General features: G+C 37.4%; 1 protein-coding gene across 5 annotated transcripts in view; it reads left to right on the forward strand.

The window, feature by feature from the left end:
- Positions 1–4,348: 4,348 nt before the first annotated feature.
- The window catches only part of AP3B1 (adaptor related protein complex 3 subunit beta 1), a 248,717-nt gene continuing 225,883 nt past the window's right edge, over positions 4,349–27,182 (forward strand). For 3 of the 5 annotated variants that reach the window (XM_045796415.2, XM_045796418.2, XM_045796416.2), the window contains exon 1: positions 4,349–4,641. In XM_045796415.2, coding sequence (XP_045652371.1) covers positions 4,514–4,641 — 128 coding nt within the window. In that variant the 5' untranslated portion in view covers positions 4,349–4,513. Of the gene's footprint in view, positions 4,642–18,759; positions 19,049–27,182 lie in introns of those variants that run through there. The other 2 variants (XM_087862049.1, XM_087862048.1) reach the window with 2 other exon arrangements.

Genomic DNA, 27,182 nt, shown 5'->3' on the forward strand with positions numbered 1-27,182 from the left:
ATATATCTATGTTTCCCTGGAAAAGTGCTGGTTTGTATGTCCTCTTCCAGCAAAATTACCATTTGTGTCACCTTTGAGTCTTAGACGTATCCTTAGAAATCCCTCCTTGCTCTGCTTATTTATCCCCCCTCTCCCTTCTCCAACCCCTGGCGAGTTTCTAAGTTTTAGTCTTAGAAGTTTCCTAGCACCCTGTGTTGAAGAGACACTAAATGATATCATCTCCCTACTTATAATAAATGAGATGAAAGTTTAAATAATAAGGAGGGTTTTATTTGTTTTTGCCAAGATTAACAAAATTAAAAAAAGTATTTATAATATTCATCACTAGAAATGGTATAGTAAAATAGACGATACCAGTGGAGAGATCATTGGTACCTTCTTTTGGGGCTATAAATTTGGCAATACCTATTAAAGTTTTAAGTGTGCATGTCATTTAATCTAACTATGGACTTGTAGATTCCTAACTTCTGGAAATATCGATGCTACTGTGCAATAACATGTATGGGCGAAGTTGTTATATAGGCGGCCGATTAAATAAGTGAAGGTATGCTTAGAAAATGAATATTATGTTATTGTTTAAAGCAAGAGGTAGCTGTATATATTAGTATGGAAAGATTTTCATAATATATCAAGAGAGAAAATTAAAATACAAATATATTATACATAATATATTAAGAGAAAATACATTTTACATAATACATATATACATGATATGTATGTATATATAAATATATTATACATTATAATATATACATTAATATATTATACATAATATATTAAGAGAAAAAATTAAGATACAAAATGGTATTATAGTTTTAGTTGACATTTGGCAAAATATACACATATATAGTTTGTTTTTCCATGCTTAGAAAACAAGTTTGAAAATATATGCACCAAACTTAACATCTATTATCATGAGACTTTAGTTGACTAGAAACCAAAATGAGAGAATTCAATAAAAATTTGGTAAATGTTAGGGGAAAAAAATCATTTTTGAAAAAACATAGCTTACTCAACAATAATCCTGAAATACTGTATATGCTGGTAGAAAACAGAAAATCTGGTTTTGGTATGGTAACAGGCATCAAAGAATAATCCTTTGGTTCTATTAGAGCTGACATTTCGTCTGGTTGGAAGCATAACCTTCTTCCTCTGTCAAAAACCTCATGACTGTATAAAAGGTTTTTGAATTCTGAAAAGACAGGAGACAGTGGGTCTCAAACTATGTCGTTACTATTTTTATATTTCTAGAATATAGTATTAGAATCTTTTGGCAGGAAGTGTCCTCAACTCTTTCTTGTCTACTCTCTATTTTTTTTTTAGTCATAAAAGAAAGTTTTATCTGTTTTCCCAAGGAATATATGCTTTGTATCTTATACAAGATAATCCAGAGAAGAGAAAAAGAAAGTTATCCAATCACCATTTTGAGGAAGGTATAACCATAATACCTCCACCATTCAAGGGCAAAGTAAAAAATGTTATAGGTCAATCTCCTGCATGAATGAATAAAAATATTACCAAATAAAATGTCAGCAAGTAAAATCAAGCAGTGAATTAAAAATGACAGACTCAAGAATAAAGAACTTAAAATCTATAAGAAAAGCAAATTACTCGGTGTAATATTGGGTAAATATGTTCATGTGCAATTCCTAGAAAATAAAATGCAAATGGAACAATAATTATATAAAAATGCTCAAATTCATTATGACCATGAAAATGAAAATTACAAAAATAATATTCATATCTACCATATTGATGACAATAAAAACTTTTTAGAAATCCATGTGTTGGTGAGAATGTGAGGAAAGACTTTCTTTTAAGGATTATTTATTTATGTATTTATTTGAGAGAGAGAAAGAGAGAGGGAGAGTGGAAGAGAAGGGCAGAAGGAGAGGGAGAGTGTCTTAAGCAGACTCCACGCTGGATCTCACGACCCTGAGATTGCAGCCTGAGCCGAAAACAAGAGTTGGACCTTTAACCGACTGGGCCACCCAGGTGCCCAGGAAAGTTCTTTTCTACACTGCTGTGGGAAGGTGAACTACTAAAATTATATTAGAGAACAATTTAGGCTATTCAGTAAAGGTGCATGTAATCTACAGCCAAGAAATTCTACACCCAGATATATATGCCAGAGATTCTCTAGGGTATGTATCGATGTCCTCATTTTACAGATAAAGGAAACCAAAGCTAGCTTCTTTTACTATTAAATGAATTATATATGTAAATCACTTATGTGCTTAGTACATATTAAGCCATCTATTAAGTATATCTATGATTATCATCATCATGAATAATCAGCAATAGGTAAAGTTACATAAATTGATCATTATCATCAATATTGACATATAACAAATTTCATCATTGCATCTCTGGAGGGGTATTTTAACAACTGAAATAAAAACCTGTCAAGTTTTGTCCAGACTATGAAATTGGGAGGATGTTTCCTCCTCTCCAACTAAAGATTGAGTCATCTTCATGGGTGTTTACACAGTAATAGTGTAGCCTTTATTTTTTAAATTTATTTTCATTTGTTAAATTAAGACTTCATTTTTTTATTTTGAGAACTTTTAGGTTCACAGCAAAACTGAGAGGAAAGTACAGAGATTTCCCATGTACTCCATCCCCCACATACGCATAGCCTTCCCCGTTATCAACATCCTCCAGCAAAGTGGTACACTTGGTTACAGTTGATGAACCCTACACTGACACATCATTATCACCCAAAGTCCATAGTTTATATTTGGGTTTACTCTTGGTGTTGTACATTCTCTGGTGTGAACGAATGTATGATGACATGTATCTGTCATTATGGTATGGTACAGGGTATTTTCATTGCCCTAAAAATTCCTCCTTGCTCTGCTTATTCATGTCTTCTCTCCCCTCTCCAACCCCTGGCAACCACGGATGCTTTCACTGTCTCCATAGTTTGCCTTTTCCAAAATGTTGTAGGGTTGGAATTATACCCTATGTGGCCTTTTCAGATTTGCTTCTCTTACTTAGTAATGTGCACTTAAGTTTCCCTTCCGTCTTCTCATGGCTTGATTCTCCTTTCTTTTCAGCACTGAATATTATTGTCTGGATGGACCACAGTTTACTTATTCATTCACCTACTGAAGGGCATTTTGGTTCCTTCCAAGTTTTGGTAATCATGAATAATGCTTTTATAAACATCCATGTGCACGTTTTTGGGTGGGTATATTTCTTAACCCCTTAGGTAAATGCCAAGGGTGCTATTGCAGGATTGTATGATAGGAGTACCTTTAATTTTTTAGGAAATTGACAAATTGTCTTCCAAATGGCTGTACCACTTTGCATTCCTATCAGTAATGAGAGAGAGTTCCTATTGTGTCACATTTGGTGTTTTAGTGTTCCAGATTTGGGTTATTTTAATAGGTGTGCGATGGGATTTCCTGATTTTCTGTATGGCCTTTGAGGAGTTGATCCTTGAACAAGCTCCTCCCTCCTCCTAGAGGGGCTGGGCTCCCCAGTTAGTGTTTCGCGGTACTTCTGACAGTTTCTGGCCTCCGGGTCTTCAAGTTTCAATGTGTGCCCAGGGGGAAAAGAATAGGGAAAGATAAGGAAGGCGCTGAAATTTCTTTGAGCGATAGCCTGGGGGAAATTATGCCCAGAAAGAGGCTTATCAAGTGCTACTGAGGGGCCAGGCAACTTTCAGTGCAACATCCCTAATAGATGTTCGGGAGTGTTAACAGTGAGAAAGAAAGCAGTAAAGACGTGTCCTGATTGCTACACTACTCCTGGCACCTAATGTGGCTCTATTTTACTTTGTATATTGTAGCCAGAAGCCAGTGGGAAGAACTCCTTTAGCTCCTGGGAATGCTGGCTCCTGGATTTTCATTCGAAGCTTTTACTGGAATGAACACTTGTCAGTGGATCCCCAAAGGCACCATCTGGAGAGGTTTCCTTAAAGTGGAGAGATCTGGGATAGGGCTTCGTGGGGGCGGTTGTGAAAGCAAGGCAACGCGAGCTGGAGGAAGAGTAGAAACCTGCCCACAAAAAGAAAAGCCATCGTCAGGGATTTAGGAAACTTGATCAGGGGTGTTAAATGGCATTTCAGAAGAAATCTGAATGCTACTGGTTTACAGCAAGAGTCAAGTAAAAGTGTCCGGGCTCGGGAAGTCTTCTTAAGGGATCAAACCGGACACAATGGGTTATTTCTCTCCAAAAAACTTTAAAAGCCGAGAGGCCCGCCTCGTTCCGCCCACGACCTCCCTTCCGCACAGCCTGGGTCAGAGCCTCTCGGCCACTTCAAAAACCCGGAGAAGGTAAATCCAGTCAGGCCCTGGAGAGGCCGACGGTGGGCTCCGGCCAGCCTGCGCACTGGGCATGCGCAGGGGGTGGGCCGCCAGGTCGGCTTAGGGAGCCATGACGAGTCCGGAAGCGCCTGCGCGCGCCCCTCAGCTTGAGAAGTAGTTTTGTTCTTCGCCCTCGGCACGGGAGCGTTTCAGAGAGAACCCTCGGCAGGACCAACCAGACCCCAGCCAGCACCGCAGCAATGTCCAGCAACAGCTTCGCTTACAATGAACAGTCCGGAGGAGGGGAGGCGACGGAACTGGGTCAGGAGGCGACTTCAACCATTTCCCCCTCCGGCGCCTTCGGCCTCTTTAGCAGCGATTTGAAGAAGTGAGGAGAAAGGTTTGGGGTGTGGGGCGGGACTGAGGAGCTGGGAACCCTGGAGGAGAGGGAACCAGGCTTGGGCTCTTGGGGGAAGGGTGAGGTCGCCCTGGGACCGTACCGGGGCCGGGCGGTAACGTTTCCCGCTGGTGGGCGGGGTTGGGTCGTTTGGGAGTGGTGGGAGTCGTTGGAGAGTTTGGGGTGAAAAATGTGTGTAGGGGTCTTTCGTAGTTTTCAAACTCTAGTGAGAAAAGAACTGTTTGGAGAGCTTCAGGTCTCATTCCTAAAGACTCTGAGTTGGTCTGGATTGGGGCACAGGAATCTGAGCTGTGAACAAACACTTGTAGCTAATTTAATATTTGCTGGATCAAACTTGGAGAATTGCGCGTGTTATGGTGAAAGAAGTGTTTGGGGAGTTAAGAGGGCGCGTTAGAGTGATTGTTGTTTATGGGAAACTATTCTCTGACTGTGGAGTATGGAGATTTTTAAGCGCTTTATGAATGGACAATCCGTTTGTACGAACATTCATGTTTTTGGGTAATATCCTTTGTATTACAGAGAAAAAAACCTCATTTCCAAACACAGTAATAAGCATCAGTAGAGAATATTTAGTGTGTGACTGTGAACAAATTCTAAAGTTTTACAAATTAATAACGTGAATTTTAAAAACAAATACTGAACAGTGTATAGTTTTTCAAAAGTAAAAATATTTAAGTACCATCGAAAAATGGTGGGAAAGCTTCCCCAAACTTTTTGGTGGGAGGGGTTTTAAACTTACAGAATTCTGGTAACTTTATATTTTATCGTAATCATTTTTACATTTCTCATTTTTAATGTCTCATTACTAGACTATGGTCACATGATAGGCTGTCACTAGATTCATGCTGAATTAAGTGAAAGTAGCTGTGCTGATGGCTTTGCAGGTGTCAGAAGAGTATAATTAAAATTTAATTTAAATTTTACTAACAAGATCGGGCAATCTGGAAAGTTGCTAGTAGTTGAAATTGGGTTTAAATTTTGTACTAAGCTGACTGAACTCATATACAGCATGTGGAATACAGTTTTCTGCCCCTCCCCTTCCTCAGGTAAGATAACTAATTTCATTTTTCATTCAGTGCATTTAGATGATGGATTGTTCTAATAGGAAGCTTGTTGCAACTTTACACTTTTTTTTTTTAAAGATTTTATTTATTTATTTGACAGTGATAGAGACAGCCAGCGAGAGAGGGAACACAAGCAGGGGGAGTGGGAGAGGAAGAAGCAGGCTCATAGCGGAAGAGCCTGATGTGGGGCTTGATCCAATAACGCCGGGATCATGCCCTGAGCCGAAGGCAGACGCTTAACCGCTGTGCCACCCAGGCGCCCCGCAACTTTACACTTTTTATTAGCAAAATGTTCGGCTGTTGAATTACCCTATAAGTCAGCCTCAGCCTGTTTTGTTTTGTTTTTTTTAAAGATTTTTTTATTTATTTATGTGACAGAGAGACAGCCAGCGAGAGAGGGAACACAGCAGGGGGAGTGGGAGAGGAAGAAGCCGGCTCCCAGCGGAGGAGCCCGATGTGGGACTCGAACCCGGGACGCCGGGATCACGCCCTGAGCCGAAGGCAGACGCTTAACGACTGCGCTACCCAGGCATCCCAGCCTCAGCCTGTTTTTGCATGTGATTTACTTAAAATTAATTTATTCTTATGGTTTGTTAACATCTAAGATGTTTTTCTCTTAGCGTTTCTGATTTCCTGTTTTGTCAGATTTGGGCCTGGTTTGGAGAAAGATGTATGGCTTTGACTAAGACCAGTGCTGTTGAGGTGACAAGCAGGTTGGATTTAAAATAAAAATAGCTAACATTTATGGAGTGCTTGTGCATTTGTGCACACAATTTTACATTTATTATCTCATTCAGTTCTCCTCACAACCTCAGTGGCTTGTTACCAGATACTTATCTGATTCCACTTTGCAGATGAAGAAATTGGAGTACACAGGGCGTGATCCTGGCGTTATGGGATCGAGCCCCACATCAGGCTCCTCTGCTATGAGCCTGCTTCTTCCTCTCCCACTCCCCCTGCTTGTGTTCCCTCTCTCGCTGGCTGTCTCTATCTTTGTCAAATAAATAAATAAAAATCTTTAATAATAAAAAAAAAAGAAAGAAATTAGAGTACAAGTGATTAACTTGTCCAAGATCACAAAGCTACAACACTGCACTCTCTGAACAAAGACATTCTAATCTGAAAGCCAATTTTCTCAAGCACTTGGGTATGCTACTTACTACTTGATGAAATTTATGATGCTTTTATTGGAGAATGCGCACAACTCATTAAAAGTTTAAAACTTTGAAAAGTAGCTGTAGACAGTATAATACCTGGAAGCTTCCAGATATTAGAAACATTTTGGCCATTGAACTGCAACCTAGTGGGATTGTATAAGAGAACAAGGAGACACCTGGAAGTGGTCTTTTAATCTCTCTTGAGTTTACATTCTTTTATAAAATCATGATATTTCTGGAATTCTTTTAAAAACCAAATGATAAAATTAATGTAAAAAGACTTAAAGCTTACCCTGTTTCTCTGCTATCATTTTTTAAATTGAGGTATACTTGACATGTAACATTATATTAGTTTCAGGTATATAACATAGTGATTTGATATTTGTACATATTCAGAAATGATCACCACAATAAGTCTAGTTAGCATCCATCCCCATACTTAGTTATAATTTTCTGTTCTTGTGATGAGGACTTTTTAAGATTTACTCTCAGCAACTTTTAAATATACAATACAGTGTTATTTACTATAGTCACCATGCTATACAATGCATTCCCATCACTTACTTGTTTTATAACTGGAAGTTAAACCTTTTGACTCCTTCCATGCATTCATCCATTAGCTCTGCTCTGATTTTTGATGGTTGACTTTGAAATAGTTTCAGATTTCCAAAAAAATTGCAAGAATAATACAAAGAACTACCCTTTATGCAGATTCATCAATTAAAAATTTTTTTGCTACATTGCTTTATTTCTCTCTTTGTCCATATACTCACAGACACTCACGTACCATTCATATTATGTTTTCTGATCCACTGGAGATTAGGTTGTATACATCATATCTTTTTCCTCTTAATACCTTGGTATGTATTTTTAAAGAACTGATATTTTCTTATACAACTGCGAGTACCGTTATATTCAGGAAATTTAATATCAGTACAATTTGTAGTCTTTAATCCAATGTTGTCATTTGTCCCAGTAAATAATTTATTTTTAGCATTTTTTCCAATCTAGTACAGCATCCAGTCCAGGATCATGTACTTCATTTAGTTGTTGTATCTCTTCCAGTCTCCTTTAATCTGAAATAGTTCCTCAACCTTTGTTTTCTTTTTTTTTTAAATTTTATTATGAGAGAGAGAGAGGGAGAGTACGAGTTGGGGGAGGAGTAGAGGGAGCAGCAGGCTCCCTTCTGAGCAGGGAGCCTCACGTGGGGCTTGATCCCATGACTCTGAGATTGACCTGAGCTGAAATCAGGAGTTGGGTGCTCAAGTGACTGAGGCACTGCGGTGCCCCCTTAACCTTTGTTTTTCAGTACTGTGGCATCTTTGAAGAATACAAGCCAATTATTTTGCAGCATGTTAATCACTTTGGATTTGCTGGTGTTTTCTCATATTTAGATTCATGTTATGTACCATTGGCTAGAATACTACCATAGTGATGTGGCTTTCTCGGACTTGCATCTGGAGGAGTTCTGTTAAAGTGTTGTCCATTATTTTTTCCCCGAGTAATTATTCCATGTGGGACACTTTGAGGCCATGCAGATGTCTCGCTCCTTATTAAATTCACCAACTCCTAGTTATATAGCAACCACTGATGAATCTTCTGAATCATTCTTTTTTTTTTTTTTAAGATTTATTTATTTCAGAGAGAAAATGTGAGCAGGGGGAGGGGCAGAGAGAGAGAGTGAGAGAAAGAGAAAGAATCCCAAGCGGACTCTCTGCTGAGCACAGAGCCCAGTGCAGGACTTGATCCCATGACACTGAGCTGAAATCAGGAGTCAGCCCCTTAACTGCCTGAGCCACCCAGATGCCCCTCTCTTGAACCATTCTTAACCACAGTGGCTGCAAAGTGTTGATTTACAGCTCTCTTGACTTCTTCCTCTCTTCTGCTCTTTAGCCTCTTGTCCTAAAGCTTTATGTCCTTTGATCCTTCACTGACTGTCTCAAGGATGCCTAAACACTTCCTCATGATGGGATTTTCGATGATTTTGTTTTCTGAATTTAATCTTATTTATCAACCTTTTTTGTTCCTTTCTCCCTTTAAATAAAACCAGACTTAGGGAGTTTTAGATCATTTTAGAAAAGCAGATCCTATACATCATTTATTGGTTAATCAAGACTGTGTATTTGATTATTGGCTTCCAGATTTTGTTTTTTCATTTAGTAAAGAATTATTTTTCTTTTTATTCCTTTCTTTTGGATGTTGTCAATTTTTATTGCTTTTAGTTTTTTTCTAAATTATTTTCTGTTTTGTCTTAAAGAAGTTCTTCTTTTATCTTAACCAATTCGGCTCTGTGTGTAATTAAAAATAATTTTAGTAATTTTATTTCTAGAAACAGAGGAAACTAATTTGTATTAACAATAGTAAAACTGCTAAATTTCTGAATCTCCTTTCTTTTGAGAGTATCATGGTGTATTAGAAATAGCATTGGGCCTGAAGTGAGACAACCTGGTTTTAAGTTCCTGTTTTCCACTTGTGGTAATGTTTTCTTGTTCAAGTTGCTTGATCTCTTCAAACTTAAGTGTCCTCTTTTCTAGAAACGTTATGATACTTGTCTATTTTGTGAGGTTCTCATAAGATGGCAGAGTCGAAAGCTGTTTCTAACACTGGAAAAGCTGGTGGAAGCTTCACTGAGGTAGTGACATTTTAGGTCTTAAAGCCTGACAACTTTTTTTGCCAGGTGGAGGAAAGGGGGAGTTCTTCAGAGTTGCAAAAGAAAATACATGTTTACATGAGACAGATTTGGGCATAAACATTTAGAACTGTAGGCAGTAATTAAAGCATGGGAATGGGCAAACAACCCCTCTATCCCCTTGCCCCGGGAGAACTTCTCTTGTTTAGAAAAGAAGGCAGTTTAGACAAAACCTGAGAGAACACTGACATTTAAGATTGAACGGAAGAACTAGGGAAAGAGACAGTGCTCAGAGGGGTAGGACACCAGAAGGTTAAAAAAAACAATAGGGGGAAGTTAAGAGGATAGTTAATAAGAGGAAATGGTCAACTCTGTTAAGAGTTGCGTAATGAGGATAATTAGAATGAAGGCTGAAAAGAGGCCATTAGGTTTAACAGTAAAAGGTGACCTTAGCAACCAGTAATTTAGCAATTCAATACCTCTTCAACCACTTTGAAAAGTAGCATTTTTAGTTTCTGCTGAAATTGGGGTGGGCTTTTCATTTGTTTAGATTCACAGAGCTGATTTAGACCCAAACAAGGGGCTGCAATGTATTCCTGTAGTCATACTATGTCATATAGTAAGATGTAGTCAATGCTACGTCAGTATATTTGTATTGCATTAATGAAGCCTAGCTTATTTTAACTTAAGTTTTATTTATTGTCAACTTGACAACATCAGCCACAAAAATTACATATAACCCTTTAACCTTTTGAATCAGTGTTTCTCAATGGAGTCTTGTAGGCAGATTATATAGGTCTTTGGTTTCTATGTAATTATAGCAGATCTAACTTTATCTCTGCCACTTGTTCTCTCGCTCAGGAAGGCATATGGAAGTGCAGCTGAATGAGATTAACCTTTTTAAAGGATGTTCTTGAGTTTACTTTATTAAAAATAGAGATAAACTAGTCCCAGATGTCAGTGCTTTATAAGTAGTAACCTATTATTTTGGACATGCTTAAAAGAGTCATTGGATCTCATAAGAGGTTCCAAACTTTTGTGTGTGATTTTTTCCATTTTTTTATTTATATTCTTTCATTTTAATTTGGGTTTATATTATATTTTTGGGTTTTTTTCATTTAATGCGTTTTTTTATAGTTACTGTTGTTCAAAGCTTGTTCTACTTTCTTTTCACTTGTCCTAGTATTTCTCGTTGATAATTTTATCTCATTCAGTCACCCTGTATTTTCAGGTTATGTAGTTACTAAGTGAATATTTGTTGAATATTGTATAAAAGAATCTATTTGGGGTACCTGGATAGCTCAGGTGGTTGAATGCCAGATGCTTGATCTCAGCTCCGGTCTTGATCCCACAGTTGTGAGTTTGAGCCCCAAGTTGGGCTCTGCGCTGGGCAAGGAACTTATTAAAAAAAAAAAAGAAATCTATTTCATCAACTCAGGTACTATTAGATAGTATAATTTATGTGAAGGAATATTTTTTCTTTACTTTTCTTTTTTTTCTGAGAGAGCATGCGCAGGAGGTAGGGTGAGAGAGGTAGGGAAAGAGAGGGAAAGGTGCGTGCGTAGGAGGTAGGGTGAGGGAGGTGGGGAAAGAGAGAATCTTAAGCAGGCTCCATGGCCAGCATGGAGCCTGAGGCCAGTGTGAGGCCTAATGTGGGGCTCCATCTCTTGACCCTGAGATCATGATGTGAACTGAAATCAAGAGTTGTAGGCTCAACAAACTGAGCCACGCAAGTGCCCCTAGGAATAATTTATGAGCAAAGTGTTTGGCTTATAATTTTTCTTCTTCTTCTTCCTTTTTTTTTTTTTTTTTCTTTTTAAGAGAGAGAGAGAGCAAGGGCAGGGGGAGGGAGGTGAGGGAGAGAGAGAATCCCATGGCCAGCTCAGAGCCTGATATGGGGCTCAATCTCATGACCTTGAGATCATGACCTGGGCTTAAATCAAGAGTTGGACACCCAGCTGACTGAGCCACCCAGACGCCCCTATAATTTTTCTTAATAAATATTTTCATGGCCTTTACTCAATTGAATGATTCAGATTCTACTGATATTTATTGCCTCTGTAACTAGTATAGTTTAAAAAAATAAAGTGTGTCTGATTCATTGGACCATATATGGAAGGACAACCTTGTCTGGTATCCTTACTGTATTGTACAATATTGATATGTTATTGCATCACCCTGACTTAATTGTACATAGTTCCAGAATAGCCATTTTCTTCATGGCATTACTTGAATCTTTACTGTGTTAGGGTTAATTGACTTGGAAATGTCATGGAAGTGTTCAGTGAACTTTACAATCAGGATTTTTTAAGTCTCTCTTCTAACTGTTCAAAGACATATTTATTTGCAGATTTGGGATTATTCCATATGTGTAGTTCATTCTTCTGTATTTTCAGCACAAAAATACAAAGCTGTTCTAAGACCTTTATCTTGCCTTTAAGAATCTTAGAATTTATTTAGTTGGTGAGATAAGTCTAAAAGTGAACTAATAGATTATCAGTGTAGAGTTAATGTTAAATTGTATAATAATTCTCAAATTTTCAGTGTGCTATACCTACCAAAAGGTATTTATTTTAAGCCTTCACATATGTAAACAATGCTTTTCTGAAGAAAATGAAAATGCTGGAATTTTGAAATGTCAAACATTTTAGTTTGAGATGCTGAAAGTGTTTGGAGCCCTGAGCTGTTAGCATATTATGAGGAGGCACAGGCTTCTCATTGTAAATTCTCTTGTGCTCATAAATCCAGGGTTGCAAGTATGAAAATACACTCTGCTTATGATTTCTGTAGCATACTGTTGTCCTTCGAAGGACAAGTGTCCAAATACATTATTGTCTTTAACAGCATATTTGCCATGTTATATATGTAAGTTGGATCCATTTTTTTTTTTTATAAAGGGCACATAAAATTCTAGGCAATTTCAGTATTTTATTGATCTTTGACTTAGTTAATTCCATGTGTTCCAAGATGGCTGTTAATGAAAGAAAAAACGGTATAATGGTATCTGCAGCACATTCCCAGCTAGATGAGCTGGTTGTTTTTATCTTCACATAAATAAGATTTCTGGTTTTACAAAAGGCCAACTACTTGAGGATTGTCACTTCAGTGGTACAGTAGGGTTCTTATAAATTAATTTTTGAAATACACTTCAAATCAAGTAATATTTTACCACATTGAACAAAATGATGAAATACTGCCTGTAAGCAGATTCCTGCTTTCCAACAGATTATAAAAGTGTTCCATTTTATTTAGCTTGCATTTCTTCTTGGAGGAGTCAGTTCTGACTTTTACAATTTACCTTAATAAATGTTCAGCCAAGAAATACTCGTCTTTTGCTACAGAGTATGTTAAAATGACTGATCTGGTGAAATCCAAGGAGAAAATCTGTAATACTTAAATTTCAGTCCTTACAGTAAAATCCCAAGATGTGACATATTTCTGGGCAGGCTTTTGTTTGTTTGTTTAAGTAAACCCTTTTCCAACTTGGGGATCAGGAATCGTATGTTCTACCGACTGAGCCAGCCAGGCGCCCCTTATTTCTAAAAAGTATTTAGAGTTTAGAGCAACATGACTAGAACAAATGATTAAAACAAAAAAAGGAGACAGATGGTTGGTTGAAATGTTCTCTTTTACTGCATGAAAAGTTACAAATGATCATGGAATGACAAATGTATTACAGTGAAATAATTTGACAGTATTGTAGTTGTGTATATAAATGAACTACTGACAACAAATTGCCTGTAGTCCAAATTCAGAATTTAAAGTGAAGCCCCCAAAGTAGAAGAATCAAGAAGGAAATGATTTTCCTTTATTTCATATCATTATAAATAACATTCATTGGTTTGTATATTTAGGGAAGACTCATTTAGCTTATCAGTTGGGAAGAGTTCATAGATATACACAAATGAACAATTTATAGTCAGTGTCTGCTATTGATGGGCTGATTATTTGTATTGCTGATAGGATCTGATCTAATTAGAAGCCAGTGTCCTTAATCTTTCAATTGAGTGAGTTGGCATGGCAGCTGGACAAGAGAGAGATGCATGAATAATGCTAGTTCCAAAATCATGGGTTGGCAGAGCTACACATCACTCAGCTTTACTCTAGGAATGGGTTTTCTAAAAATTTCTTAAAGCCTAGATTAAGAACGTGGTCATGAGGGATGAGGGGCCAGATTATGTAGGGCGTTTGGATTTTATTTTGAGTCAGAGGAGCAGCTGGTGGAGGGTTTTTGAGCATTATGGACATTTAGAAGTCATTCAGGAACTGTTAAGTGCCCGTTATGTACCAGCTATATTTCCTGCTTCAAAAAGATTATAGTCCGTGGGGTGCTTGGGACCTGTTTGTACATTTCCACTGTTTATTCAATAACTTTAAAAAATTACAGAAGTAATTTACTGGTTTAACAAATATGAATGCCTTCTGTATGCTAGGCACTGTTTTTGATGCTGAGGATTAAGTAGTGGACAAAATACCTGCTTTCATGGAGCATATATTCTAGTGGACGGAAGACAGTCAATAAAGAAGTCAATATATAGTTGATCATTTGGTCATAAGGAGCACTGTGGAGAAAAATAAAGCAGGGAAAGAAGACAAAGGTTTAGGATGAAGATTGGGTTGGAGTTTAAAATTATCATGGTCAGGAAAATGTACCCTTGAGAATTTGTTAATGGAGCGTATTCCTGAAGGAAGTGAGCAAGTGACAGGCAGCTGTCTTGGGAAGAGTATTCAGTCAGAAGAAAGAGCAAATGTCGGGGCCCTGAAGTAGGAGAATTTCTGACCTGTGTGAGGATCACCAGGCCAGTATGGCTGGAGTAGAGTGAATGAAGAGGAAGGGGGAAGGTGGTAGGTGAGAAGGTCAGAAGGGTAAGGGACCAGATTTTGTAGGGCTTTGTAAATCATTGTAAGTACTTTGATTTTACTCTGAGTGAGAAGTGAAGGTACTGGAAGGTTTTGAACGTAGGAATGAGGTGATCCAACTTAGCTTTTAAATGGTTTGCTTTGCCTCCTGAACTAGGAATTGACTCCAGATCTAGGGCAGGGAGACTGGCAAGGAGACTATTGCAGTAATCCAGGTAAGTGAAGATGATGACTGAATCAGACTGGTGGTTAATGGAGAGAAGGGGTTAAATTCGGGATATATTTGGAAGGCAGAATGAACAAGATTTGCTGATGATTTGGATGTGGCGTGTGAAAGAAAAAGATATCAAGGATGGACACAAGGTTTTTTGCCTACACAGCTGTAAGTTTGGGATTGGCTGTCAATTAAAACCCAGATGTATGAAGAGGAAGTTTTTAAAGGGAAGAGGACTCAAGAGCTTGAGCATGTTAAGTTTGAGATGCCTTACTGTCTCCAAGTGGAGATAGTAAATAGGCAGTTGGATGAATGAGTCGGGAGGTTTCAGATTGGAGATCTACACTTGGGAGTCATCAGGTTGTAGATGGTGGTAAATACCATGGATGAGACCTCAATGGAGTGAATGTAGAAAGAGAAAAGATCAGAGTATTAAGCCCTGGGCATTCCTGGAGCAATTGCCTGGTCAAATAGTACCAGCAGTGTCAAGAAAGGTGATTAGTTTGGGATTTGTTGATGTGGAGGATTTTGGTGACCTCGACAAGTAGTTTAGGTGCAGAGGTGGGGCTGAAAGCCTGGCTAGAGTGGGTTTAAGAGAGAAAGGAGAGGAATCGCTGTTAGTATGTATTAGGGTAGGGGAGCAGAGAAATGGAGTGGTACTTGGAAGGGAATGCTAAGTCAGGTTTTTTTTTTTTTTTTTTTTTTTTTTTTTTAAGATGGGAAAAACTATATTATCCTGTTTGCTGATAGAACCAGCTGGTGTAGAGGAGGAAAAAATTGGTGAAGTAACACAGGACAGACTCACTGGACTGATATTTCTTATCCTTATAGAAAATTTAGCAAATACAGATGAGCTAAAAAGATAACAACCCTAATTTCAATACCAGAGAGAATCAGTTAACATAATATAGATCTTCCTTTTTCATTTTTCTTTTGCATATAGATATAATATGTATTTTAAAAGCAAAACTGTATGCTTTTTTAGTGTAATATGGTGTTATGATTTTTTCTTTTTATTTACTAATATTTGGAGTCTGTTCATCTCTTAAAGTGATAGTCCTTTTTAGGACATATTGTAATTAAGCCACTAACTTGGAAGAAGCACTAAACTTTTAGAAAAGTGAACAACTGCAGTAATACAAATGAAATTATATGGCTAAATTTCAAATTATCGTTAAATTTCACACTATTGTTTTTCTGAATCATATTTCACAAGCATTTAAAACTACTAAATTATATGGAGTATCTTTAATTTGCACCTCATAGAAGTAAAAGAAGTTAATAAGCACTAAAAGAAGTTAATAAGAGGGGAAAATGGTTAGATTGTCTGACGAGGATCATTCTGATCCTCTGATAGAAGAGGAAGTGGTAGGGGGCGCCTGGGTGGCTCAGTCGTTAAGCGTCTGCCTTCAGCTTAGGGCATGATCCCGGCGTTATGGGTTCGAGCCCCACATCAGGCTCCTCTGCCGGAAGCCTGCTTCTTCCTCTCCCACTCCCCCTGCTTGTGTACCCTCTCTCACTGGCTGTCTCTCTCCCTGTCAAATAAATAAATAAAATCTTAAAAAAAAAAAAAAAAAGAAGAGGAAGTGGTAGGGATGAAAGCTTTAGAAGAAGTCTGGGTAGTTGCTAGAGACAATGGGGAAGGCCTATTGTCCTGACAGAAAACCAGGAAGACTTGTGGGATGATACTGAGGGCTTGCCTAGTGGAGATTAGAAATCATTGATTTATACTGTCAACAACAGTCTGATCTTTTTCTCCAGTGGCGCTCAGCAGTCTTTCATAAATATGAAGAAAATGGGTCAATTCATGTAGCAGGATTGTGGTTTAGCTAGGTGGGTGCTATGAATGACAGTTCGGCAAGAAGTTGAGGATGTTGATAAGAAAGATGTTGAAGTACTTAAAGATAGTATCTAAGCTAGAGTGGGAAAAAACTAATGGTAGTAGGGGGCTGATGGGAAGAAAATAAATAGAGTGTCAGGGGACTGGAAGTGTTTAAGAAGTCAAGGAATAGGTGTTGTGGGAATAACTAAGTGAGACTCCTGGAAGGATAGGAGACTGATCAGAAAGAGAGTTGTATGAATTGAATGTTAAAGTCACTCAGAATAATCACCAGTGGCTAAAATGTCTTAAAGGAGTAGAAGAGTGGCAAATGACAATAGCAAGGATAAAAGGAGTAGTTAAGCTCAGTGGTATTTATTTTTGAAGATTTTTTTCTATGGATGCACTCAGTATCAGAAATAATAGATTTCTTCTGAGATCCTCCCTTGCCCCTTATTTAGCAACAGTGAAAATCATTGTTTCCTTTACACAGTGACTGTTAGAAAACTTAGAGCGAAATTTGTGGTGTATGACTAGCAAGTATAGGGAGCTTTGTGGCGTATTAGCCTTATTACTCTTGCTTTTATTTTAATTGCCTTATTTTTCCTTTCCCCATTAAAATTTTACAGTGTTGTTCTCTATTATGAATAATTGAATATCCCCCTTAAAGTTGGGGAACAGGACTATACATAAATAAATATATGTAAGTAATTGTAGGAGACAATAACAGTTACTTTTGATACTCACTGCTCCTACTCCATGCCGCCCTCACCATAATTGTCAAACCTTTATTGAATGGCTTCTCTCTTTTGCCTCTTCTTGGATTGGGGGACACAAGCCAGCATTGTAATAGTAGTAATAACAGTAACAATACCTTGTATTTTTAGAGTACTTTCATTTTCTATGGCTTTCTGGCTGTCTATCCCATATGCCTCAAGAATTCATAAGTTCCCCAGTCTTCATAGTAACATACTGGTCCTGTCTTCTGTCCTTCCTGTGGAATCTTGGTGACAGAAGTAAGTCTAAATTCTTTCTGTTCAAAACCATCCATTGTCAATAGACTTGATACTCTTTTTTTCCCATCCTTAAACCTCATGCTGCAGACATCTTCAGGTCCTACTTCACCCAGGCCTCTTTTGCCTTAATTATTTGAGCCAAATGCATATAAAACTCTTCTGTTCACAAGTGTTATGGGTATGGATGGCCTTTTTACCCCATCTAACTCTGTATCCTATTACTTTCTCATCCAGATACTCTTAGGTGAATTCACTTGTTTTGGATTCCACCTTCAATTTCTATAGGACTCCATGCCTACATACTTTTACTATTTCTCCTTTTTTTGAGTTCTATTATGATCCCAGATGTGCAATTATCTGTAGGGTCTCTTAGTTTCCAAAATAGAGAAATAGTTTACATGTTGTCTGAGTTCATGGGTGCTCATTCTTCCTTGGCTTTGGAACTCCAGGACTTTTACATTTGTTCTTTGAAAGCATTTTTCTATTGATCATGTATCAGTTTGCATAACATTTTCATATTTTTTTTTCACAAAGACACAATTTTAATAGTGTCTTTTATGATGGTGCAGTGTTTACTAAATCATAAAAACTGTTTTAAAAATGTATTGGGTTGGGGCTCCTGGTGACTCAGTCAGTTAAGTGTCTGTCTTTGTCTCAGGTCATGATCCTAGAGTCCTGGGATCAACCCTCCCTATCAGGCTCCCTGCTTAACGGGGAGCCTGCTTCTTCTTCTCCCTCTGCCACTCCCTCTGCTTGTGCTCTCTTGCTCTCTCTCTCAAATCAATCAATCAATCAAATCTTAAAAAAAAATCACAGTCATTACAACATGGGGCAGATAACTTCATATTTGCCTAACAGTGTTCTCATTTAAATTTAAACTAATGGTTAATACATTAAATTTTGTTGATGAAAATACTACATTCACATATTTCATAAAAACCAGGGCTAGGAGGGCCTTAGAAAATTCCTAGTTGAGGTGTCAGAACGCTAACATTAAGAAAAAAGTTAGTACTTGCCTAGTGTCAAATGGAATAAGGAGTGCTACAGGGCTCCAAGGAGACAATGGTCAGTGAAAGCTGGAGCTGCTAGAGAGTAGGACTTTGATGTAGGGTTTGATACAAGGAAGGAAAGGATGAAGAGTATTCTTTATTTATTTTTAAGATTTTATTTTTAAGTAATCTCCACACCCAATGCAGGGCTCGAATTCACAACCTTGAGATCAAGAGTCATATGCCCTATCGACTGAACCAGCCAGGTGCTCCCAGGAGGAAGGGTGTTCTTAGTAGGGTATTCACCAAGAACAAAGGTAACATATTGTGCCTTTTTTTTCTGGCAACAGTGAGTGAACCAGTGTGGGTAAAGAGGGGAGTTCCTGGAAAGGAGCCGTGGAAAATTTGAGAAGTAGTTGTTAGAGTGTGAAGAAAATTGGACTTTAACTTCTGTTCTAAGAACAGGAGTTGATGATTGCAAGTGATTACTGCAACGGGGTTTTGGGAAGATTAATCTGGAATTGTATGGAGAATGAATCAGAGAAAAGAAACTGGAGGCAGAGGGGACCATAATGGCGGTTGTTACAGAAGTCCAAGAGTAATATGATAATGGTTTGGAGTCTGTTGGTGTAAGTGGGTATGAAGAGGAAGGAAATTGTGAGCATATTATGAAAGGGGAATTTAGAGGTCTTATTCACTGGATTTGGTTGAAGGGAGGAAGGAATCAAGAAGTTCAGGTTTTTAGCCGCACTAGAAGAATGTGGGGACTGTTAACTGAAATGGGGAAGTGTTGAGAGGACATTTGGGAAGGAGAAAAGACATTCTCATTGGTGATGTTGGACTCTAGTTAAGAGAGATCAGAACTGTCAGTGTATATTTGGGAATATTTTGAGGTGAGAGAGCAATACATATTGTCTGTGACTAAATGCACTTTTCATTAGATTTAATGAAGTTCTGTCAAAAATCTGTTCTGGAGATATGTTTGTGGTTATTGGAAAGGTCAATATAACATTTGGGAATGAAAATATTTGGGAATGAAAATATTTGGGAATATTTGGGAAGGAAAAAAAGGTAAAATCATAGTATCTAAAGAACATTATCCCCAAATAGTGTGAGCAGTTAGATTACTAAAGAAATACAAGTGACTTCTGTGCTAGTAATTAGAGGAATGCAAACATACTTCCTACTTTCATGTATGAAATAATAGTGACCATAAAGAGTAGTTTTTATTATGTTTTTATGTGGCACACTGAAAAGTGGGGAACTGTGTGTCATTGTCCAGAATTTTTGTTGAAATCTTACCTAGTTCTTGAAATCCAGAAGCATGGGACACTCTTCTGAGTATATAAAGTCACAGCCTTTGGGGGCAGTAAGAATTTCACAAACACTTTCATGTACTTTTAATAAAGTCAAAATAGATGACTGTTATTTAATAGTATACATGTTATAGAAATGCTAGGGTTAATTGAAAGTAAATAAATTAGAAACACATAGTTCTTACAGTTTCTGGCTATCTAACAATATCAACAATTATAAAATAACAGATTGGATACTTGAACATTTCTTTAAAGAGAAAATGTGGTTAAGTGCCTGGAAGTCAGAGGTGTTTTTGTTTACACACACAAACACACACCGACACACACATACAGAGTGCTGTATATACTGGTACCTTTTATATTCCTTAACAGATGATTTTGGATCATAGTGATCGCAAATGATTTTTTTCTTATTTTCTTTAGCATTCTTAGTATTTTGAAACTTTTCATTAATGTAGTAAAAATTATAAAAATTCTGAATATAATTTTGTCAGTAGTGTGTGTTTTATATTTCAAAAACTTAAAATCTCATGTGGAAATAGTTTTATGAAAATGGCAGTTAGTTATAGATGATAATCTCTTTTCAAGAGATGGCAGAATTTAAAATCATGTAAATTTAGGTGATTTGTACTTTTAGATTATATTCCTGTCAAATAGGAATTTGTAGGACCTTTTTTCTGTTTAAAGGCCTACATGGCCCGCATTGGGAAACGTGATTTTTTAAAAAAGTATAAAAAATACATAACATTGAATTTGTATCTTAACCCCACCTACACTTCAGTAGTGTTAGGTATATTCACATTGTCATATGATAGGTCTCTAGAACTTTTACATCTTGTAACACTGCCATGTGACTTTTAAAAAACTAAATTTTTTAGTGAGATTTTCAAGTGCTTCAGGGACAGAGCTTATCTAAGGCAGAGATTGCATTTGGTTTCCTCAATTCCCTACACAGAAGGCTGATCCAAACTCATCAGATGGAAAACTTGCCTTCTGTGGCCTTGGAAAATTGTGTGTGTGGTTTTTTTTAAGAATTTAAAAATTAATCTAGCTTTGAGTTGGCATATCTTATTAACACAGTTGTAGAACATTTACATTTTTTCTACTATAGTTTATGAATTTCTTGGAGGAAAATCTAATACTAATACTCAAACTTGATGCACATACTGACTCTTTGGCATGTCTGTGTTTATGCCCATCTGTTACTGTGGCACCATGCCCGTTATTGTGGTGGCATGCCAATAGCAGTGAGGCATGTGAGCCAACAAAGATGAATTGTTTGGATGGAATACACTATTCTGTAATACTAATTAATTTTGAGCTGATGAATCTACATGAGATAAAGTTAACCAAAATATAGTCAAAGTAATGTCAGTGAAAATAAAATTTATTTTGACTTATACAGAAGTATATCACAGATGTTTTAGACTACTATTGAGAATAGTTAGAATTAGTGTTCATTACGGTTCCAGTGATCAGTTTTCTTTTCATAAAAATTGTGAATTTAAGAGAAAAAAATATACAACAGTTTTCTTGTGGTAGATTATAGATTAGAGAGGAAGTACTGTAGCACTGTCGGTTATAGATTTTATTCTTACAGGATATTACTTTATAGTCCTTGAATTATAACAGAAGTTGACAGCAATGTGGTAAATGGGAAGAATGTTGGATTTCAAAACAAGACTCAAATTCAATCGCTTGCTTTGCCGTTGCTAGTTCTGTGTGGTATACCTAAAAGCTGTATGAGTTCACAATTTCTTATGTCTGTATAATTTTCTGCTTGTATGCTGCCCTTGTATTTTCAGAGCTTCAATTTCCTTATCTATCAAGTGGGAATAATAAAGCCACACATGTGTCGCAGAGACTTTGTGGTTGTAAAATAATATGGTATCATAAGTTATAGAAAACAATACTACTGTCAGGTAGCTAAATACATCAGTTATACATTAGAAATGCAAGGCATATTAGTGGCAAGGTAGTCAGTAATGTAGAAAATACATAACTCTCATTCCATACCCTCAGAGATTACCACAGTGAGAAAGTTCTTATATATCTTTCCAGGAAATTTTTTTTTTTTAAAGATTTTATTTATTTATTCGACAGAGATAGAGACAGCCAGCGAGAGAGGGAACACAAGCAGGGGGAGTGGGAGAGGAAGAAGCAGGCCCATAGCAGAGGAGCCTGATGGGCTCGATCCCATAACGCCGGGATCACGCCCTGAGCCGAAGGCAGACGCTCAACCGCTGTGCCACCCAGGCGCCCCTTTCCAGGAAATTTTTTTAAAACCAAGTGATAATATGTGTACTGTTCTTTTATGTATCTTGCTTTTCCTTTGATACATTTTGGAGGCCTTTCCATATTAGCATTTGAAACTATTTCAGTGTTTTTTAATCACTATGTAATATTTCCTACTATTTCCTTTATTTAATTCTCATTTTGAGGGGCATTTGACTTCAGTTTTTGTTGATTATAAGGAATACTGCAACATAAGTTTTTGCATATGTTTGAGAATTTATCTATTTGTAGTAAAAATTCCTAGAAATAGAGTTGTAGGTCAAAGGTTATTGCATTTTAAATTATGATAGATGTTGCTAAATTACCTTCCAGATGGGTTGCACCAGTTTTCTCCCTCCACCAACAGTGAAGTCTGTTTCCTTTGCATCTTTGCCAGTACTGGGTACCATCCAATTTCGTAACATTTCCCAGTCTTATAGGTGTAAAATGTTATTACATGGAGTCTTCATAATTGTGGGTGTATTGAGTCTTTTCCCTCATATTTATTGGTTTATTCTTTCAGTGAATACTTGTAAATGTCTTTTATCCATTTCCCTGTTGGTCAGCTCTTATTGATTAGTAAAGGATTCTATATATTAAGAAAATTACTCATTTTTGACTTAGCTTATGGCGTTTTTTTTAGTGCGAAAGTTTTAAGACCTTCCATGTTCAAATTTTTCCTTTCTTCTGAGACTCCCCCAATCTTTTATCTTTTATAGAAAGTGGCATTTTTGGTTTATAGTGCTCTTCAGCAGTGAAACAACTTTTCCCTGTGCCAACCAATTTTTTGTCTTAGCACATGTAAACTTAGCTGGTTCAGTGCTCTGTGAGATTTTCTTTAAAACTTTAAGGATGAGTTGTCATATTCTAGAAGACATTCCTAATATCCTGAGCAAAAGTGAAACTTACCTTCTGCTGCCAAGAAAGCAAGTGCTGAGGTCATTGATAAAAGGTTTGGCAAACACGGAGACTTGCTGTGATACATGTATGGCATCATGGTTTTTAAAACCTGAATGCATGGGATGTATATCTAGAATATGTAATCCTAGTTTTTAACCTTTATTGGGGTCATGGGACCTTTTGAGAATCTAGTGAAAACTTGGAGTTTTTCTCTAAGTAACATGTTAGTATATAGCAAATATTCATTTTTTCTTTGAACTGATATTTATTGTGTGCCTTTTGTGGGCCTCTAAAGAGTTCAGTGTGCTTGAGAAAACAATCATAGCTTTCATTTATAAATCCTTTGTAGACCTTCTGTTGGATCCTCATATATCCAGGTTTGTTTCTGCCATAGTATCTGCAGAATTCCTTTGGTTGGCTCCTTCTTGTTATTTGAGACCTCAACTTAAATGATCACCCCACCCAAAGAGGACTTTTGTGATCACCCAGTCTTACTTTATTGCATTACCCTAATTTAATTCTTTCAGTACTAATGTATGGTCTTTCTGTCTACTTTTATGTTTTCCTTCCTTTCCTCCCTCCCTCCCTCTTCTTTTCTTCTTCTGCCATTTCTGTCATTCTCCTTACTCCAACCACCCTGTGTTCAAACTTAGAATGTAAGTCCCAAGAGGTCAGGGATCCCAGTATTTTGAACAGTTTCTGGCACATGTGAATATTGAATTAATGAACTTGCTAGGCACGGTAATAAGTGCTTTACAATGACCTCATTAAGTCTTCATTACAATCTATTCGAAGTAGATACTAACCTTAAGTTTTGTTGATTTTTCTCTGTAGTTTACTTTCTATGCTATTGAATTCTTCTCTTATCCTTTATTTTCTTGTTCTTTGAATTTAGTTTGCTGTTCTTTTTCTTGCTTCTTGAGATGGAAACTTAGATTTTGATTTGTAATCTTTCTTTTATGTTGCATTTAGAAATAAAAATTTATGTCTAAGTACTGCTTTAGCTGCATCTCATGATTTCTGAAATGTTGCAGTATCATTAGTTAGTTACAAATTTTTTGTGATTTCCCTGATGATTTCAATTTTTTTGGCCCGTAGGTCAAAGTGTGTTGCTTATTTTTTCCAAACAACTGGGTATTTTTCTAGTTATTTTTCTGTTCTTGATTTCTGGTTAGGTTCCACATACTCTCTATGATCGAAGACCTTTGAAAATTTGTTGATATCTTATCTACTGTATAGTCTATTTTGGTAAATATTCTGTGTGCACTTGAAAAGAATGTTTATTCTGCAGTTGTTTTGTATAGTGTTCCATGCATGTCAGGCTAAGTTGGTTGTGCTGCTTAGATTTTCTAAATCTTTATTAAATTTTTTGTTTGTTTGTTCTGTCAGTTACTGAGATGTGTGTTAAAATTGCCAGTCATGATTGTGGATATCTATTTTTCTCCTATTAGTTCTGTCAGCTTTTATTTTATAAATGGAAGCTATAAATTCAGAATACATATAAATTGGATATAAATTTGGAAATACTTTATCTTCCTTTTGAAATGATGCCCTTTTATGTTCTGATAGCAGATCCTCAGCTTTTATTTGTTTGGAAATCACTTTATTTTCACTTTTAGTTTTGAAGGATATGTTCTGTGGGTATAGAATTGTATGTCGGACTTTTTTTTTTCTTCCTTTCAGGCCTTTAAAAATGTTATTCCATTATCTTGCCTCTATAACATCTGTTGAAAAGTTGGCTGTCAGTATTGTTGGTCCTTTTAGGTCAGGGTTAGCAAACTATTGTCTGCCTATTTATATAAAACATTTTATTAGAACCCAGCCATGCCTATTTATGTGTGTATTGTCTGTAACTGCTTTCATTCTGTAATGGTACATTCAGTAGGTACATCAGAGATGCTGTGGTCTGTAATGTTTAAGTCATTTATCATCTGGATGTGCCTGACTGGCTCAGTTGGTAGGGCCTATGACTTGATGTTGGTGTCATGAATTCAAGCCCCATGTGTGGTATAGAGTTTACTTAAAATTAAAACAAAAACAAAAAAGCACCAACCCCCCCCCAAAAAAAAAAAACCAGGGTTGCCTGGGTGGCATAGTCAGTTAAGTGTTGGACTCTTGTTTTCAGCTCAGGTCATGATCTCAAGGGTCATGAGATTGAGCCCAGCATTGGGCTCCACACTCAGTGCAGAGTCTGCTTGAGATTCTTCCTCCCTCTCCCTCTGCCCTTCCTGCTTGTGTGCATGTTCTCCCTCTCTAAATAAATAAGTCTTTAAAAAAAAAATCTTGAAAAAAATAAAAAACAAAAATTATCATCTGGTCCTTTACAGAGAAGGTTTGCAGACCTTTTTCTTATGGAAATGTCTTTTTTTCTGTGCATACTTTTAAGATTTTTCTCATTGTCTTTGATTTTCATCAGTTTGACCATGCTGTGCCTATAGCAGTTTTCTTTGTTTTCTTCAGGTTTTAAATATGTGGATTTATGCCTTTCATCACTTCAGAAAAATTCTTAGCCATTGTCTCATGAAATATTGCTTTTGTCCCATTCTCTCTACCCTCTCTTTTTGGGGACTTTTAATTAAGAGGTATGTTAGATATTTTGACTGTGTCCCACATCTCTGCTGCTGTGTTCTATGCTTTTTATTCTTTTATCTCTTAGTGCTTTAAATTGTATATTTTTCTTTTGAGCTGCCTTCAAGTTCCATAATCCAGTCTCCTGCAATTAATAGTCTGCTGTTGGGGCGCCTGGGTAGTGCAGTCGTTAAGCGTCTGCCTTCTGCTCAGGGCGTGATCCTGGCGTTCTGGGATCGAGTCCCACTTCGGGCCTCTCCCCTGGGAGTCTGCTTCTTCCTCTCCCACTCCCCTGCTGTGTTCCCTCTCTCGCTGGCTGTCTCTCTGTCACATAAAAAAATAAAATCTTTAAAAAAAAAAAAGTCTGCTGTTAAACCAATCTAGTTAGTTCTTAATTCCATATACTGTGTTTTTCAGTTCTGAATGTCTTTTGATTATCTTGTGTAGATTTTACTGTTGACTTTATCATTTCATCTCTTTTGTCCTTCTTTTGCTTTATTTTCCTGACTATATTAATTGTAGTTATTTTGTCTGATAACTATAATATCTAAATTACCCATGGATCTGTTTCTGTTTTTTTTTCTTTAAAAAAAAAATTTTTTTTTTGGGGGTGCCTGGGTGGCACAGCGGTTAAGCGTCTGCCTTCGGCTCAGGGCGTGATCCCGGCGTTATGGGATCGAGCCCCACATCGGGCTCCTCAGCTATGAGCCTGCTTCTTCCTCTCCCACTCCCCCTGCTTGTGTTCCCTCTATCGCTGGCTGTCTCTATCTCTGTCAAATAAATAAATAAAATCTTTAAAAAAAAATTTTTTTTTTGTCTTTTGTTCTTGTTTTTAGCATGCCTCGTAAATTTTGAGTCATATGCTTGATATTTAGAATAAAAACGTGGATGAGGTTCTGGATGATATCTTCTTCCAAAGAGGGTGGTTTTTTTTTTTTTTAATATTTATTTATTTGAGAGCGTGGGAGAGAGCACGTGCATGCGTGCGTTTGTATGCATGAGTGGGGGGAGGGGTAGAAGGAGAGGAAGAGAGAGAATCTCAGACAAACTCTGTGCTGAGTGCGGAGCCTGATGCAGAGCTCCATCTCACGAGCCTCAGATCATTATTTTAGCTGAAATCAAGAGTCTGGCACTCAACCGTCTAAGCCACCCAGGCACCCCAATTTTAGGCCTTTTACAGCCTTACCTATTTCACTTTTTGTAGAGGCCACTATTAGCCAACAGTCTTGAGCAGTGGAAACCTGAGCAAGGTGTAAAAGCCCACAACAACCACTGAGCTGGATGCAAACAGGCTCATTAAGCAACTCACCTTGAAATAGCCATAGGCCTTAAAAAACGAATGGGTTACTTACAACCAGGCACCGTTACCAAAAAGGGAAAATTCCGTATGTTCCATACCTCCTCGCTCTGCCCTATAACTGTGGCCTCTCACCACCACCTTGTGGCAGTTAGTCTTTCCTTTGCTGCCCTGTCTGCTCCTCCCTTGCAGTGTATTGAATAAACTTCTCTCTCTCTCTTCTGCTTTGGGTGAATTCTTCCACCGCTTGCGCCGCCAGCCTCCCCACAGTTTTCTCAAACTCCTAAAGTATACCCTTACTCTTCTCTTGTGGCCCTTCTGTGATCTTAATTGAAAGGCTGGGGTATATACCACCCCTTGTACTTTCGAGAGACTTACATTCCAGCTTCTCTACATAGCAGTGCGTAG

Source organism: Ursus americanus, chromosome 5 (genome assembly GCF_024610735.1).
Source record: "Ursus americanus isolate L20-20 chromosome 5, mUrsAme1.1.p, whole genome shotgun sequence".
Lineage (NCBI taxonomy): Eukaryota > Metazoa > Chordata > Mammalia > Carnivora > Ursidae > Ursus > Ursus americanus.